The following is an 18,436-nucleotide window of genomic DNA, read 5'->3' on the forward strand; positions in this document are numbered from 1 at the left end:
CTTTCTCTCTCCTCTCCCGACCAACATGCGTTATTTCCACGCGTGCCCCCGTCCAGAAGCCTGGGGCTTCTTCTTCAGCAGTTTTCTCTTCAAAGTTAGAAATTTCTTCTCCATAGAGGTTTTCCTTCTGGGGAAGTGTTCACACTCCTGGTTTCCCAAATGCGCTCTGGAGTCTCTCTTTCCTTCACGTAAGATCCATGTTAAAGTTTGGGGTCCAAAGAGTTTTCTTAGAGTTAGAGACCAAGTCTGGGCCTCTCATTTGTGGAGAAGGAACAAACTTCCCTGGTGGATTGTTTCCCTACCATGACCTAGAATGCAGCCCGAGTCCAGAGCTGGGGCAATTTTATTCACCCATCTCCAAATCGTGACAAGTATGAAATCAAAAACACAAGAAGCTTTTAGTGAATTTCACATCTTTTTTTGGTTTTAGGTACACTCTGGCCTATATTTTCTTGTGTCATTTTCTCTTTTTCTATTATTTCTATCAACAAGGGTTTTTTGCCTATTTCTCTTCCCCTCCTAAATTTAAGCCATTAAATTTTTATGCACCCATATCCTGAGACAAGTTACTGCCACAATGTTGAATCTATTTCTTACACCCTCTGGGATTTAATGCTGATTCTTTTAAACACTGAAAGTTGTCCTTAATTATTCTTTTTTTTCCCTTTAAGAAGGCAGAATTGATCACCAGATGGTCAAGTATATAATCTCTCTTTATTACCCAGAATTAGGCAGCTCTGTTGATAGCTGACCTCTGCTCAGTATAGAGTTTAGAATTTCCAACTTGCTTTATCCTACCTAGAACTTTATTTTGCTTTGGTACATTTTAATTCCACCAATTCAAGAAGTGGGAATCCCTGACGTTTGATCAGAATCTCTCCTCCTATGTCCTAGATCACTCGTGTTGTCGGATCTGGGAGCCTACCTGGGATATTTTTGAGAGCTCAATTAGTTAGTCAAGTAACAAAGAAGGGCTAAATTCTCATCCTTCATAGAAGGATGACCTTTGGCTTGTTGTCATTTTCAGTAGGAAGGAGATGAGTTCCCAAGAAAGAGCAACAAAGGGGGGGCATATCTCACCTATTGATGACGGTATTCGTTTGAACTACTAGTTACTTACTTCCTTCAAAGCAATACTCTAGCACATAGCCATCTAAACCTGCTGCACCAATCTGGTCGGGGGGCCGCCACCTCATTGTGACAGTGGTGTCAGTTACAGAGTCAACAGTCAGAAGAGTAGGTGGGCTGGTTACAGCTTCAGAGATAAAAGAGACAGAAAAAGAAGAAATTATTAAGTACAGAATTATGGCACAGGAACTGTGATAAAATGAACTAGGATACAAATAAAAATATACACAGGGACTTCCCTGGTGGCACAGTGATTAAGAATACGCCTGCTAATGCAGGGGACATGGGTTCAAGCCCTGGTCTGGGAAGATCCCACATGCCGCTGAGCAGCTAAGCCCATGAGCCACAACTACTGAGCCTGCGCTCTAGAGCCCGCGAGCCACAACTACTGAAGCCCACACGCCTAGAGCCCGTGCTCTGCAACAAGAGAAGCCACCACAATGAGAAGCTCGTGCACTGCAATGAAGAGTAGCCCCTGCTCGCCACAACTAGAGAAAGCCCAGGCGCAGCGACGAAGACCCAACACAGCTAAAAATAAGTAAGTAAATAAATAAATAATAAAAAATATACATAGAAGCCCCCACGTGTTAATAAAATTCAATGAGACTCCTCGAGCATATGCTGTGTTTACGGCAAAGATCTGCCAGATGTGAAAATTTTTTTATCAACGCTGCCACATTTCCCTCCATTTGGGAGGTTGACATGGGAGTCTGGGAGGCCCAGGAAGTTGAAAAAGTCAAAATTTGAGATCTAATGATCTAGAGTAAATTTTCCATAACTTTCTAATTTTAAAGTGCAAACTCTTGTACTAAATATTTCTATTGAAAAATCTACTCACTACCAGAAAATAGTGGAGACGCCTTGTCTTCTCTTTCTTTGCCTTTACTGAACTGACATTTTTGGTTCAATAGATAACATTTAAAGTGTGACTATAAAGCAAAGAGACGAGCTTTCAAGTGTGCTTGGTTGAATTGATGTCAATTTGTTTTAGTTATAGTGTTTACACCAGGGTGCTGGGTTATACTTTCAGAAGGACAAATGGGGGTAGTCTTGTGTCAATGGGCCCAGCTACATGTTTCCAGTGGGAAGGGGCAAACAGAGCCACCCACAGCTGTCCTTGGGATTCTGGTAATAAATTCCAGGGCCTACATTATGAAGGCATTCAACTCTATTGTGTTGCTTGTAATTTCTTAGAAAATTGCCCCTAACCACCTCTAGTCTCCTACTCCTGTATCACTCTAAGAAGCTTCCAGGTCTGCTCCAGTTAGAGGTCAGAAGGAAGCAGTCACAATCTGGGGCAACGATTTTCATGACAAAGACACACCTCTCTTGACTCACCCAATGGAACAAAAGGTTTGGAGGGCATACTGGGCTTGGAGAGGCCAACGGCATTGACGGCAAAGATGCGGACCTCGTAGGCCACACCTTCAATCATATTCTTGGGCTCAAAGATTGTTTCTTTGCAGAGATCAAAATTCAGCCTCATCCACCTGGAGCTTTGCTTCTTTTTCCTCTCAATGAAGTAACCTGAAGGGGACGCAAAATGGAAACTGAAGTTTTTCCTTGGTCTCCAAAATTAAACTTTGTCAGATATTAGAATGTTCAAAAATTTCCCATATTCTCAGCACTCTAAGTGAAATAGTCATATATGTATTTTTAACCCATCTTATTCCATTGGTTTTTTTGAGAGATTATAAATAATACAAATATTAACATCATGGGATATAGATAAAAATAATAAGACTAGAAAAAATTAAAATTGTACTAGGAAGAGAAGAGAAAAAATAAACCACAGATATGTAGGCCATAGAAACTTACATAGTCACTCTATTTGAGCAACAGATGTGGCTTTGAGTCCCAGCAATGTAAGAAGGGGGAAATAACCAGTTTTGTGAGTTTCATTATTAGCAAGTAGAAGAAAGTTCCTGTTCCACAGGGGAAGCAAATTCTTCTAAGTATTTAACTCTAGAAGAAATTGCCTCATAGACATAATTCTATGGATCTAGGCATTTACTGACCAGAATAAAGTTAGACTTATAGTTGTTTCAAAATTATATATTGAACAGAAACGTCAAACAAAAAAAGAGGACAGGCAATCAGATGATATTCATCAGAGCTATTTAAATCTCAAGTACTTATAAAGCATCCCCCAATATATTTCAATGTGAATGGATATTTAAAAGTTTTCTTCTAAATGCAGTATTTTAAAATGTGCTTTGTACTAATGTGCATAAAGAGGACACCAACTCCGCTGGCAGGTCCACAGATGGACCAACACGCAGTTACCTAAGATTGGGGACCCTCCATCATAGAGAGGAGGGTCCCAGTTCATGATGCACCACTCATCTCCCACGTGTGTCACATTCGGCGCCACTGGAGGATCAGGGACATCTGTAGCAAACAAAAAATGGAATAGAATAAAATAAAATAAAATAAAATAAAATTGAGGGAGTGAGAGCACAAAGAAGAATGTTCATTGGAAAATATGTCTTTGGATGATAATCATAGAAGCAAGGTTATTTCTTATTATTTTTCCATGTTTACTGAAGTGCACTGGGTAACTAATTTGGGTGCAACGTCACGCTCCATATGGAATCAGGGAAGGTGAGCCCGATACAAATAAAATAATGATGTCTCCAAATCCTTTAAGTGTCACATTACAGAACCGTATGAAACCCAAGACTTTTGTTATTTACCTTGAAAATGGTGACTAAGAAATGATTGCCTAAATGTTGGACGTGATTTTGTTTTTTTGTTTTTTAACCACAGAAGTGACCTTGCAGCAGAACCGAATCAAGGACTAATTACTGCACATTTTACATCAGTTGTTGTATAAGATGTTGACTGGTAGAAATCCAAGTCAAAAATGGCAAGTTACCATGCCTTATAAATAGAGTTCAGTACATAACAAAGTGACCTTAGTTTTGGATCAATTTGAAATATGTTTCTTGGGAATTCCCTGGTGGTCCAGTGGTTAGGACGTTGCACTTCTGCTGCAGGTACGGGTTCGATCCCTGGTAGGGGAACTAAGATCCCACGTGCCCCATGGCATGGCCAAAAAAAAGAGAGAGAGAAAAGAAAAAAAAGTAATATGTTTCTTAAGGGAAAGCTAAAGTGGGATGAAGAGATCATGAGACCTTGGACCACCGGTAATCTGCCATACTCATTTCACTTGATTTCAGGATCAGGAAAAATGGACTTAAATGGTCATCTAAGAACCAAGGCAGATCTTACTCCTCTACAGTGAGTGTGATGTTGGAAATTATTTAGCAATTGTGTGTCAGTGACTGTAGAGGGCACTGAAAGGGAGTGTGACTGTGGACAGCTAATGACAGCAACCCCAAAAGGCTAACCTTAGCTACTCCTCACCTCAACTAGTCCTCTAGGCAAGTAAAGAGACAAGAGAGGAAAGGAAAGGAAAAGGAAGAAAAAGGAAAGAAAAGAGAAAGAAAGACATATAAAGAAGTGGCAAAGATAAAAAAAGAAAGGCAGTGATTTATAAAATACAACTATACCGTGTGCTTCTTTGTTGGCTACCCAGAAAAGCTGAGAGAACCAAGAACTTGCAAAGTCTACTTTGGATCTAGACGTGTCAGCCTGATTCTAGAAGTCTACTGACTCAGAGGCCTTACCCACAACTTTAATCGTGATGGCTGCATGGGCTTCCCCAGCTTCATTTTTCAGATTTATGTGGTAAAGACCAGAATCATCTTTTTCTGCTACATCAATAACCAGAGTGGTGCTGTCAGGGTAATTTTCAGTTCTTATTCGGCTACCGCCCTCCATAATAGCCTACAGAGGAAAGAAATACAGTGTGGCATGACCTATGCAAACAACAAGGACACCTCCAGAGTGCCTGGGCACTTAAGCTGGACATGGTGCTAATGCCTGAAATATGTGTTCTTAGTTTAATCCTCCACCAGCTCTAAGGACAAAAGTATTGTCATCCCATTTTACACACGGGAAGAACTGTGGCCCGAGGTTACACGGCTAAGAAGTGGTAGAACAGGGATTTGACTCCAGAGTTCACTACCCATTAACTCCTTAAAGAGAAAGTTGGGAGGAGCAAAAATACAAGCGCAGAAGTGTCATTCTAGGAGAAGAGTTTCTTTGTACATGAAATTAGAAATACTTAAACTCATATCAGAAACTAAATAATGATTTGTTCATTTCTTTAGATGTCTCGGAAATTTAAAAATACGGAAAAGGGTTGAAGAAGGCCACAGGGTCAATTTCCCATACAAGTTGAGTACTGAGTTTTCCCTTCCAGTAGACATGAAAGAATGAACATCTAATTCCCAAAGTAAAGACAGAGTGAGGTTGAGACTTCTATTATATTTTCTTTCTTTTCTCCTTCTTCTCCTTCTCCTTTTCCCCTTCTTATTTTCCTTCATTTCTCGCCTTCCTTCTTCCTTACACCAGAAGTTTAAAGCAGCATTACATTTTTCTGATTCCCAGGCCATATCTTCCATGCAATAATAGACAGCCAATATACAAAGAGGAAAAACAGAGAAAGGTCAAAGCAACTTAGAAAGAGGGTAATTTGCCACTGTTATCAACTCTACTCTTTTGTGTCTGGATTAGGACTTGTAAGTCTTCAATAACATAAGATTGTGGCAACGGTAAGAATACTTGAAATGGCTTTCATAATTCTCATTTTATAATAGAAAAAAATTTCCTCAGTTTAGCCAAATTCTAATCTTAAGATTGTAAAAGATGTTCTGCTTGAAAAGAAAAATAACTTACTTAGGGTGGTGTTATATTATCCTCTTCATATTTCTATGTTTTATTTTGTTTCTTATGCTATAATTTACATCAAGTAAAATTCATAGTTTTAGATATATAATCTATGAATTTTGACAAATTTATGTGAGTGTGTAGCCACCCCCATAATCAAGCTACAGACTGTGTCCATCACATCTCACAGTGTCTCCATGCTCCTTGGCATGCAACCCACTAACCCCACATCCTGGTCCCTGGCACCCACTGGTCTGTTATTTGCCCCTTTGGTTTCCCCTTTTCCAGAATGCCATATAAATGGAATCAAACAGTATGTAGTCTTCCAAGTGCATATTTTTAGACTGATCCATGTTGCTGCTTGTATTACTAGTACGTTCCTTTTCATTGTTGAGTAGTTTTCCATTGTATATTCCACGTGCAGTTGGAATATGTTTGTACAATTGGACTTTTGAGTCATTTCCAGGTTTTGACAATTATAAATAATTCTGCCATAAACATTCCTATACGAGTTTTTGTGTGGGCATGTGTTTCATTTCTTTTGGGTAAATACCTAGGAATAGCCTTGGGGAGTTTTATGGTAAGCTCATGCTTAACTTTATAAAAAATTACCAAACTGTTTTCCAAAGTGGATGTACCATTTTGCATTCCCACCAGCAATGTATGAGAGTTTAATTGTTCCATATCCTTGCCAGCATTTGGTACTGTCAGGTTTTTTTTTAATGGCTTTTAAAAAATACTCTTTGTTTTTTGTTCCAGCTTCTTTCACACAGCATAATTATTTTGAGAGTCATCCAAGTTATTGCAGTACTCCCTTGTATGAATTTCTTACAATTTGTTTATCCATTCACCCACTGATAGAATGTGCATTGTTTTCAGCTTTTCAATATTACAAATAAGGCTACTATGACCATTTGTTCTAGTAGATTTTTTTGCAGATTACATTGGATTTTCTACATCGATGATTATGTCATCTGCAAATAAAGACAGTTCTACTTCTTCCTTTCCAAAATGGATGTCTTTTACTTCTCTTTCTTGCTTGATCGCCCTGGCTAGAACCTCCAGCACAATGTTGAACAGAAGTGGTGAGAGTGAACATCTTTTCTCTCTTCTTTCTGATCTTAAAGGGAAAGAATTCAACCTTTCACTATTAAGTAGGATTATAGTTGTAGCATTTTTATGGATGTCTTTTATTATGCTGAGGAAGTTCCTTTCACTTCCAAGTTTGCTGAGAGATTTTTACTAGGAATGGATGTTGGATTCTGTCAAATGCTTTTCTGTGTCTATCGAGATGACCACATTTTTTCTCTGGTTTGTTAATATGGTGAATTATATTAACTTATTTGAAAATGTTAAACCTACATTGCATTCCTGGGATAAGTCCCACCTGGATATAATGTACTGTTCCTTTTATGTATTTTTAGATTTGATTTGCTAAATTCTGTTTAGAATTTTTTCATCTCTGTTCAGGAGTGATATTGATTTGTAGTTTTCTCTTCTTGTAATGTCTTTTTCTGGTTTTGCTATAAGGGTAATACTGGCCTTCAAGAATGTGTTGGGGGGCCTTCCCTGGTGGCGCAGTGGTTGAGAGTCCGCCTGCCAATGCAGGGGACATGGGTTCGTGCCCCGGTCCAGGAAGATCCCACATGCCGCAGAGCAGCTAGGCCTGTGAGCCATGGTCGCTGAGCCTGCGCGTCCGGAGCCTGTGCTCCGCAATGGGAGAGGCCACAGCACTGAGAGGCCCACGTACCGCAAAAAAAAAAAAAAAAAAAAAAAGAAGAATGTGTTGGGAAGTATTCCTATCTTCTCTTCTTCAATTTTCTGGATGAGTTTGCATTGAATTTGTATTATTTCTTTCTTAAATGTTTGGTGGAACTAACCAATAAAGCCATCTAGATGTGGAATTTGTTTTGTGAAAAGATTTTAAACTACAAATTTCATTTCTTTCATAGGTATAGGGCTATTCAGTACTGATTTAGTGGTATTTTGCAAATTCTGATATGTGTTGTGTTCATAAATATTTTCTAATTTCCCTTGTAATTTCTTCTTTGATCCATGAGTTACTTTTTAAAAAAGCTACTTAGTTTCTAAATATTTGGAAATTTTCCAAATCTTTCTGTTATTGTTTTCTAATTAATTCCACTGTGGTCAGAGAATATATCTTGCATGACCTGAATCCTTTCACATTTACTGAGACTTATTTGTGGTCTATTTTGGTAAATCTTCCACGTGCATCTTAAAATAATGCCCAGTCTACTTTGTTCAATGGAGTGTTCTATAAATGTCAACTACATCAAGATGGTTGATAGTACTTCTCAAAACTTGTACATTTTGTTCTATCAGCTATTGAGAAAAGTAGTAAAATCTCTAACTTACCTATTTTTCTTTGTAATTCTATCATCTTGCTAATTGTTTTCTATTTGTCCCATCTGTCCTTTGTGTCTCTTTTGCTGCCTCCTTTTGGATTCATTAGATATGTTTTTGTGGCTCCATTTTACATCCTGTGTTGGCCTATTAGCTGTAACTCTTTATTATTTTAGTGGTTCCTTTAGGGTTTATAGTATAGTCTACCTTCACGTGGTATTATGATACTTTACATTTAGCAAAAGAAACTTACAATAGCATACATCCATTTCACTCCTTTCAATCCTTACTTCCTTTCTCCCCTCTCGGCCTTATGTTTTCATTGTTACAAATTTTACTTACACTTATGTTTGAAGGCCATGGTGCATTGTTACTATTTTTGTTTAAACAACCAAGTATCTTTTTAAGGAGATTTAAGTAATAAGAAAAAATATTTTATACATTTATCCATGTAGTTCTTATTTCTGACCCACTTATTGATAGCTCCTTTGTGAAAATGTTTTCATCTTAGTATCATTTCCTTTTGACTTTAGGACTTCTTTTAATATTTCTTGTAGTGCAAGTCTGCTGGAGATGACTGCTTTCAGCTTTTGTATATAAAAAATTTTATTTTGCCTTCATTTCTGATAATTATTTCTACTGAGTATAGAATTCTAGGTTGACAGTTTTTCCCCCTTTAAACGTTGCTCCACTGTCTTCTCACTTGCTTTGTTTCCAGAGAGATCAGCTGTCATCTTTGTCTTTGTTCCCACGGGTTTAATGTGACTTTTTCTCTGACTACTTTTTTTTTTTTTTTTTGCGGTACGCGGGCCTCTCACTGTTGTGGCCTCTCCCGTTGCAGAGCACAGGCTCCGGACGCACAGGCTCAGCGGCCATGGCTCACGGGCCCAGCTGCTCCGCGGCATGTGGGAGCTTCCCGGACCGGGGCACGAACCGGTATCCTCTGCATCGGCAGGTGGACTCTCAACCACTGCGCCACCAGGGAAGCCCTCTGACTACTTTTAAGATTTTTTCTTAACCACAGGTTTTGAGCAATTTGATTATGATGGGTCTTGGTGTAGATGTCTTTTTTTTTTGGGTGTAGATGTCTTAATGTTCCTTGTGCTTGGATTTTATTGAGCTTCTTGTATCTGAGATTTTCTAGTTTTTATCAAATTTGGAAAATTTGGGGCCATTTTTTCTCTATATATTTTTATGTCCCCCTCTTTGGGGACTCCAATTACACATAGATTTGACTGCTTGAAGTTGTCCCATAGCTCAATAAAGCTTTTTTTTTCCTCCAGAAAATGGAAAAGGAGGAAACACTCTCCAACATTAAAAAAAAAAAAAACAAATTATTTTTTAGAGCAGCTTTGAGTTCCCTGCAAAATTGAATGGAAAAAGTACAAAGAGTTCTCATATACCCTCTGTCTCCACACACACATAACTTTCCCCACTACTGACATCCCCCACTAGAGTGGGTACACTTGTTATAATTAATGAACCTACATTGACACATTATCTTTGAAAGTCTATAGTTTACATCAGGGTTCACTCTTGGTGTTGTACATTTTATGGGTTTTGACAAACCTATGACACGTATCCATAATTTTAGTATCATATGGAACAGTTTTACTGTGCCTAAAACATTTTATATAGGAAGTTGCAGAGTCACACTTGAGCCGGCTCTACTCTACCACTCCAATCTTATTTATTATTCTCCTCCTCACTCACGCTGCCTTGGCCACACTGGCCTTCTTTGTATTCCTCCAACACATTAAGTGCATTCTCTCCTCTTGTTCTTTGCACTTGCATTGACATCAACTGGAAATCTCTTTGCTTTGATCTTCTCAAAATGGTTTCTTGTTGTCATTCATAGAGGCTGTTCTCATGCCCCATGCAGTCACTTACTAATCATATTACCCTGTTTTGTTGTTGTTAAATAATTATTTTATTTTTGGCTGCATTGGGTTTTCGTTGCTGTGCGCAGGCTTTCTCTAGTTGCGACGAGCGGGGGCTACTCTTCCTTGCGGTGCACGGGCTTCTCATTGTGGTGGCTTCTCTTGTTGAGCACAGGCTCTAGGCGCACAGGCTTCAGTAGCTGTGGCACGCAGGCTCAGTAGTTGTGGCTTGCGGGCTCTAGAGCACAGGCTCAGTAGTTGTGGCACATGGGCTTAGTTGCTTTGTGGCATGTGGGATCTTCTTGGACCAGGGATCGAACCCGTGTCCCCAGCATTGGTAGGCGGATTTTAAACCACTGCAGCACCAGAGAAGTCCCACCCTGTTTTGTTTTGTTTTTTTTAAATTTTCGTAGCACTCATTACTATCCAAAGTGACTTTGTTTATTTATTTATTTAATAATTCATTGTCTATTTCTCTTCCACCCCATTCCCTGACACCCATTAGAAGGAAAGGTAGAACCTCATTCACTGCACATAATAACATTCATATGCACATGCACAGGGTCACATAGTAGGTAGTCAGAAATATGAAAAGCAAATGAATAGTTATTATATTTGCCTGAAAATCAGTAATCTTTCTTTATTAAAGGAGTTACATCTTTACTGTACATTTATTTGCTGCCTTCTTTCATGTGACTCACGGGAGACAGGGAGTAGGGTAGGCTGTGTGTGTGTTTGTGTGTATGTGTGTGTGTGTGTGTGTGTATAGAACAAACCTTATCTGCTCGGCTCCAAATGGCTTTAGGAGGTGGTTCTCCACTGATGGGAATCTCTAGACGAAGCTTGTTTCCTGCAATTACTGTCACTGTATTGTCAGCATCAAGACCATCCAGTATGATCTTCGGAGGATCTGGAATATTAACCGTGGCCTTTGTTATCAGACGGTTATTTCCATGTGATTATCTGGGTTAGTACTTGGCTAGTGTTAAACATTGGTAGTAACCAATATTTTATCCAGTCAAAAAGGATATAAGCGGAGTCAAAGTAGTTGGTGCCTGGTACCTTGCAAAACTACTTCATTGTTAAGACCTCTTAAAAATCAACTATTAAGATTAGTGATTACTACCAATTCATGTATTTTTCTTTAAATATCACATTTTGAATATAATTCCAAGGTAAGCAAAACCAGAAAAACAAGAACACAACTCTGCAATGATCTCTTTTATCTACTCACCAATAACATGAACTTTGGCAGGCAAAGTAACAGAGTAGGCATCTGGTGCAAATACATAATCACCTTCGTCCTCAACGAGAGCATTGGCTATCACTAATTTGTGGATTCTAAGGAAATGAAAAAACATATTTCTAAGACTTTGCAAAGATTTAGACTGTGTAGGACCCAAACTGAGGAGACACCTGGTTTTATCTTAACTTGTTTAGTGCAGCCTGGAGAGAGACTGAGAATAATGTGATGCCTTAATTATCCTATTTATTGATCCACATTCAGTATTTATTTTGGGCTGTATGAAACTATCTCTACAAATACAGCCTGCTTACTATGCAAGAATCTCTTGTTCCTTTTTAAAATCTCATAGCTTAAAAAAGGATAGAAGATAACACCTCACTGATGCCATATTTTAAGATTCAAGAAATTACCAAGGATAACCTGACTTTGGCTTTTTATGCAAACCTAAGAGCAACAGTTCTTTTTTTAAAAAAAGTTGAGGTCTAGTTGACATACATTATTATATATTTCATGTATACAACACAGTGATTCACAATTTTTAAAGGTTATGCTCCATTTATAGTTATTATAAAGTATTGGCATAAGAGCAATAGTTCTTAACTTTATTGGCAGCATGAGCCAGTGAATATCTGATAGACACTACGGCTCCTCAATCTGGAGAAAAACAAGTATTTTTGTACACACAGAATTTGCTTACAATTTCAAAGGATTTATGGGGGCCCCTGAAGTTCATTCACAGTCTCCTAAAAATCCATGGATCCTAGTTTAAGAACTCTTCTCCTACATCTTTGCTAGATTCTAGGATATTATGCAAACCATCCCCCCGCCTCAGCAAAAAAAAATTGTGGAAAGGTCATATGACACTTATTGGTTAGGGACAGTGAATCCAATTCAACCAGTTCCTGAACTAGAATTCAGTATCCTCTAAGCTCATGTTTATATGGAAAGACTCAGTCAATGGGTTTTGAAGTAACACAGCACCTCACCGTAAGGTACAGGTACAGGATCACAGGTAGGACATGATGTACAACAGAGGAATCACATATTCTTGCTATTTGAAAGCAAAGAACCGGAAATAGAGCCTCTCCCTATGAGTACTCCCCAAACATCCTTACCAATCATGTAATTTAGGAAGCAGAAGAAGTGAAGATGGGGACCAGCCCTCACTTGGGGACCACCCTAGCTTACTTACCTTCCCCTGTGAACAATCTTTAGACGGTCAGTCTCCTGAATGGGGAGGCCATTTTTAGTCCATTTTCCTGATAAGTTTTCAGATATCTCACACTTCAAGCAGATTTCTTTTCCAAGATTTACAGTCTGATCAGTCAGAGGCGTCAATATCTTCAGAGGTTTTACTGCAGAAATAATAGATGGTTATTAAGTGCCAAATCTAAATTCCAGACAGGCCAAGACGGTGTCATTTCACAATGGTACAGTTTCACTATAATGCTTGTTTTGAAAATGAGAATTTGTTCAATGCAGTTGAAATATTCGGGGACAATTAGAGCATAACACACATTTCACGTTCGATTAAGCATGATTTTATTCATGAGAAAGACTAGGTGAATCCAGAAAATGGCACCCAGCTGAACTGAGTCAGGCAGGACCGCACAGAGCACACACGTACGCCTCAAACATCTACCAGCTGCTTTAGTTCACCCATGTTAAATGAGCCACATCCATGCACATCTGAGGTGACAGCTCTCCATCCAACTTCAAATAACCTCCTTCCACTACTTCACAATAGCTCACAAACTGCAACACTTCTGACACCACTTCCACAAGCAAATTTCAGGTCTTTTTCAAGGTAAAGTGCCGTATTTATTGCAGTATTTATTAACCATTTAACATCTGTAAAACTGTACTACTGTTTTTTTCTTATAACTTATCATTTTATTTTTTAAAAAATGTGTCCCTGACAAAATTGTTGAGTGTTGTGTTCTTAACCCCACTTTCCCCATCAGCCCTATGATTTTTACTGCATGACTTTGTACAGCACAGTAATTTTTAGAAATGCATACGTTACATTATAGCAGGACTGACTGTAATTGCTTTAAACAGATAAGGATCTGCCTATGGTTGAAAAAACTTTTTGATATTACACTACAATGGCCATCATTCCACAAAACATAAGCAGTGTATTGCGATTACTTCCAAATAATTCAATAATCATATGAATTGCACCTGGACTTAGAAAGAAATAAGGAAGCAGAGTTTCTGCTCTGCATGTATTACCGATCTTCTTGTGAAGTTCGCTATTCTAATTTTCATGGCTAACTGGAAGGGACAGACTCTGCCATTAAGAGCTGACTACCATTAGGGGGCATTTGGAAAAGGACATGAATTCTTTCACGCCTCTAAAGCATATCGGGGGACTTCCCTGGTGCTCCAGTGGTTAAGACTTTGCCTTCCAATGCAAGGGGTGCAGGTTCGATCCCTGGTTGGGGAGCTAAGATCCTACATGTCTCACAGCCAAAAAACCAAAACATAAAAAACAGAAGCAATATTGTAACAAATTCAGTAACGACTTAAAAAAAATGGTCCACATCAAAAAAAATCTTTTAAAAAATTGTTTAAAAAAGATAAAGCGGGCTTCCCTGGTGGCGCAGTGGTTGGGAGTCCGCCTGCCGATGCAGGGGACACGGGTTCGTGCCCCGGTCCGGGAAGATCCCACATGCCGTGGTGTGGCTGGGCCCGTGAGCCATGGCCGCTGAGCCTGCGTGTCCGGAGCCTGTGCTCCGCAACGGGAGAGACCACAACAGTGAGAGGCCCGCGTACCGGCAAAAAAAAAAAAAAAAAAAAAAAAGTGGAAAAAAAAAAAAGCATATCGGCAAATTAGCTTAGTCTTCTCAATTGAGACCCATTAGTTTGAGCAACTTCTCAGCCCAAATGTAACTGAAGAATGTTGAATGTTTATTGAAGAGATAGCAAGTTCACCAAACCAAAGGTTACCAAAGGATTAAGCAAACAGGATATCAGGATTTGATATCATATCTAAGTATTTATCATGTATTTATACGGAATATTTCTTAACCATTTGGGTAACTTCTCTGGCAGGTGATTTTTATACTTCCTTCCCAATATTGGTATTCTACTATTAAACTGAGTAGTAAGTTCTTAGAGTCCCTGACTGATATGACATAGACACTCAGCTGGAATGGAATCTAATTTTACATATTTAAAATTGCCACAAGTACAAGCCAAATAGATTGAAACTCTCCTAAAACTGAATTAACAAACACAAGACACTAGTAAAACAGCTTGGAAGACATCCAAGGAAGTCTTACTTACAGTCAACGGTAAGTTTAGCAGATGACTGTCCTCCTGTTGTCATTACAGAATATTCTGCAGTATCAGCCTTTGTTGCTTCTTCTATGACCAAAATGTGTTTTTTGCCTTCAACTTTAATGTAGTGTCTTGATCTTGGACCAGGGATGATTTCCTCACCATTCTTAAACCTGAGTTAAAATAGATTATAAAAAAAAGTTTTATAAAAGACCCTTCAGGAGACAGATACCAGACACTCAAGAACTTTTTGTTGAATTAAAGAATGTATGGATCAATGTATCAACAGATTAATATTGTAACAAGTATTGTCTGAAAAATGACATTAAAAACATAAGCCCACTCTTCCATTTAAGATCAATCAGATAAAGATGCTAACAATGGATATTACCTACGTTGGGCTCTTGACACACACTAGTAAGAATATCATTTTAATACACTTTAAAGACAGTTGTGATTCTAGATTAGAATGAACAATCTATCCTGTACCAATTACTAGAGATTCCTGCTGCATAACTGACTCTGTTTCTCAATTAAGATTTTAAGACTCCGAATCGTCTAGTCTTTAATTTTGAGGTTACTCACAGAGAACTTGAGAAAACACTTCCCATCTGACCCCAAAACTATGCTTTTTATTTTTAAGAACTGTTAAAGTAATTGGTAATTCTCAGTCTAAAGTATTTTTCTGAGATACTTAACAACAAAGTTACTAGGAATAACATGAAAAAAGTATTTTTTCTTTTTTTTTTTTTTGAATAAAAGTATATTTTCCATGTAACTTGCCAGTATGGCATAGTGAGAGTAAGCATGGTATAGAGCACCCCTGGGCTTAGGAGTCAAACAGACCTGGAGAACCTTGAGCCATCCATTTATTAGTAAGTGCCTATTTCCTTATATCTTACCAATATAGATTTCTGGATCTTTTTTCAGTTTTCTGTTTCACAGGTGAAAAAAAACCCAGTATCTTAGTATAGTTTTAGTTAAAACTTCTAACACGAATGAGGTTGAGATTCTTTTCATATCTGTAAATGCAATTTCCTGTTCTCCAAACTATGAAGGTACTTTTTTTGTCTATTAAAAATGGACAGGGACTTCCCTGGTGGCACAGTGGTTAAGAATCCGCCTGCCAATGCAGGGGACATGGGTCCGAGCCCTGGTCCAGGAAGATCCCACATGCTGTGGAGCAACCAAGTCCGTGCGCCACAACTACTGAAGCCGGTGTGCCTAGAGCCCGTGCTCCTCAGCAAGAGAAGCCACCACCATGAGAAGCCCGTGCACCGCAATGAAGAGTAGCCCCTGCTCGCCGCAACTAGAGAAAGACTGTGTGCAGCAATGAAGACCCAACACAGCCCCCCAAAAAAAAAAAGGACAGACCTCAGGAAAGCTATTTACCATTTTACATGGGCATCATCTTCAGACACCTCACATTCTAATTCCACTCTGTCCCCACAGTACGCTTTTGTATCTTCCAGCTGTTTGGTCACTATAACTGGAGGCTCTAGTGTGAAAAAAACGAAAATCAGAATCATTAAATGTCCAAAAACCTGCCTTGTGACCCTGGGTTTGTTCACAGATGAAAAACCAACAATAAGAAAGTGTCATCCGTCATAGAGCCATGGTTAGATGGTGGTAGGTAGTAGGTAGGTTTTTAATGACTTTTTCATGGCAAAATAAATAGCTGGCAACCCTGGGTAAGTTTTTCCAATTTTCTAAGAACTCTTCAAATCAAATAAATTATTGTTTTAGAGAGCAGACACATTGTATCAGATATCCTTCTTTTGGCAAATAAGATACCAGATGGTAGGCATTTCTGGGGAAGGAGAACCTTTAACACTAAAATTCTCTACTTCTGGTTCTAGACGGATGATAGAGATTGCAGAATTGTCTTTTTAAAAAATTTTTTAATTGAAGTATAGTTGACGTTCAAGATTACAGAGCTGCCTTAATCATAGGTCCTCATAAAGAAAATAAGTGATTCATGGCTTCACTGACACCCTCCAGCTCTTTCACAATGTCTTAGTAAATGATGGTCTTCAGCGATCTCAGTGCCAACGATTGATGCACTTTACTAATGAAGCTGTTTCAAGAGAAATCTATTTGTGATCAGCTGAGTGTGTGAAATGGTTATCCAGTAGACTTTATTGGGTTTCAGAAGTTATCACGAGAACAATTATATGGCAAAGTACTGCTTGCTTGAGCCAAAACTACAAGGCATTTTTACTCAGTTTTTTTCTCCCTTTGGCTTTTCTAGTCTTCAACGAACCTGAAGATTAATTAGGATACACAATAACTGGCAGTACAGAGAGGCTTTAATCCAGAGCCAATCTAACACCCAAGATAAACCATCTCTAGAGGTACTGCCGTCTCTGCTCTGGAGCTCAAAAGCTCACTTCATCATTTCCATTTTGATTATCCCTGAGAGAAGGAGAGCTGTTGGCTCTTAATGGCTACAGTAAGAAATTTCACTTTACCTCTCACAAAGAGCTCAGTGGAGCATTTCTCATCACCAGCTGTCACATAATACTCTGAATCATCTGTTAGCACACAGTTATTGATAAACATGATTCTTTCACATCCTTTATGTTCAAAGATGTATCTGTTTTAAACAGAAGGAAGATAAACAGAGTCCGTGAACTTGATTTTACTCTTTTCTTTATTGCCAGCAAATTTGGCTTATAATTCAGTAATATTTGAAAGTCAGAAATAGTAATTTTGATCTGCAATTTATGTAGCCATGTCTTACGTAGTTTAATAAACATCAAACATGAAACCAATGACTATCTTTATAACGTGTAATGTAACACATATGCATATTTACACATAATATTTAATTTGTCATTTTCTTTTATGTATGTTTTTCATTTCAAATATAAATCAGTACTCACATATTTGCCAATGAACCAATTGTTGGAAAACAGGGTTGGCTAAGATTTTTAACTCTGTACATTTTAAAAAATGAGCAATTCATCTACTTTATTGAGGGACAGAGACGATCTTTTTCATTGATTCATTGATTTCACTCCTTGCTAGCCCAGTGAGACAGATTTTATTGGGTGAATAAATGATCATACAATTTAAGCAATAATATGAACTTAATCATTAACATAGATGGTAAATTCTATAGAATGTGATTCTCTTAAATGAGCTTAAGAACTAGTGTTATCATATCACAGATATCATCTACTAAGAAAGAAGTTGAGTGTTTGGAAACAAAAACCTGAAATCTAAGGAGATTGCAAAATTTGATTATCTGTGACCTAGATTATGGATGGATATATCAGGGCATCATAACAGAACTAAAGAAAAGTTCTCATTTGGGAAATTCTCAACTTGAAGATTTCAAGAACAAAACACTAAGCAACATTTTTCTAGATAAAGATAACCAAGTAAAATTATGTTTTTGGGGTTTCCCTGGTGGCGCAGTGGTTGAGAGTCCGCCTGCCGATGCAGGGGACGCGGGTTCGTGCCCCAGTCCGGGAAGATCCCACATGCTGCGGAGCGGCTGGGCCCGTGAGCCATGGCCGCTGAGCCTGCGCGTCCGGAGCCTGTGCTCCGCAATGGGAGAGGCCATAGCGGGGAGAGGCCCGCGTACCGCAAAAAAAAAAATTATGTTTTTGGTAAATTCAGGCTGCCTTCAAGAGATTTTTACCAGATATAAACATTATTATCACAAAGTCACTCTGAGAGCATGACCACATTAAGAAATTGGAATCCACCTAATTGTACCACAGAAGTGACAGATATTCAGGATTAAAGTCTTTTATAAATATGCACGTGGCTCCTGTTAAGTGAAAAA

General features: G+C 38.5%; 1 protein-coding gene across 1 annotated transcript in view; it reads right to left on the minus strand.

Moving 5' to 3' along the window:
* Nucleotides 1-18,436, minus strand: part of MYBPC1 (myosin binding protein C1) — a 91,985-nt gene that overhangs the window by 21,843 nt on the left and 51,706 nt on the right. The window contains exons 9-18 of the mRNA XM_060305687.1: nt 17,112-17,236; nt 16,033-16,138; nt 14,647-14,813; nt 12,548-12,710; nt 11,344-11,450; nt 10,886-11,019; nt 4,761-4,920; nt 3,415-3,519; nt 2,467-2,655; nt 1,121-1,255 (exon numbers count right to left, since the gene is read on the minus strand). Coding sequence (XP_060161670.1) covers nt 1,121-1,255; nt 2,467-2,655; nt 3,415-3,519; nt 4,761-4,920; nt 10,886-11,019; nt 11,344-11,450; nt 12,548-12,710; nt 14,647-14,813; nt 16,033-16,138; nt 17,112-17,236 — 1,391 coding nt within the window. The remainder of the gene's footprint in view (nt 1-1,120; nt 1,256-2,466; nt 2,656-3,414; nt 3,520-4,760; nt 4,921-10,885; nt 11,020-11,343; nt 11,451-12,547; nt 12,711-14,646; nt 14,814-16,032; nt 16,139-17,111; nt 17,237-18,436) is intronic.

Source organism: Globicephala melas, chromosome 10, assembly GCF_963455315.2.
Source record: "Globicephala melas chromosome 10, mGloMel1.2, whole genome shotgun sequence".
NCBI lineage: Eukaryota > Metazoa > Chordata > Mammalia > Artiodactyla > Delphinidae > Globicephala > Globicephala melas.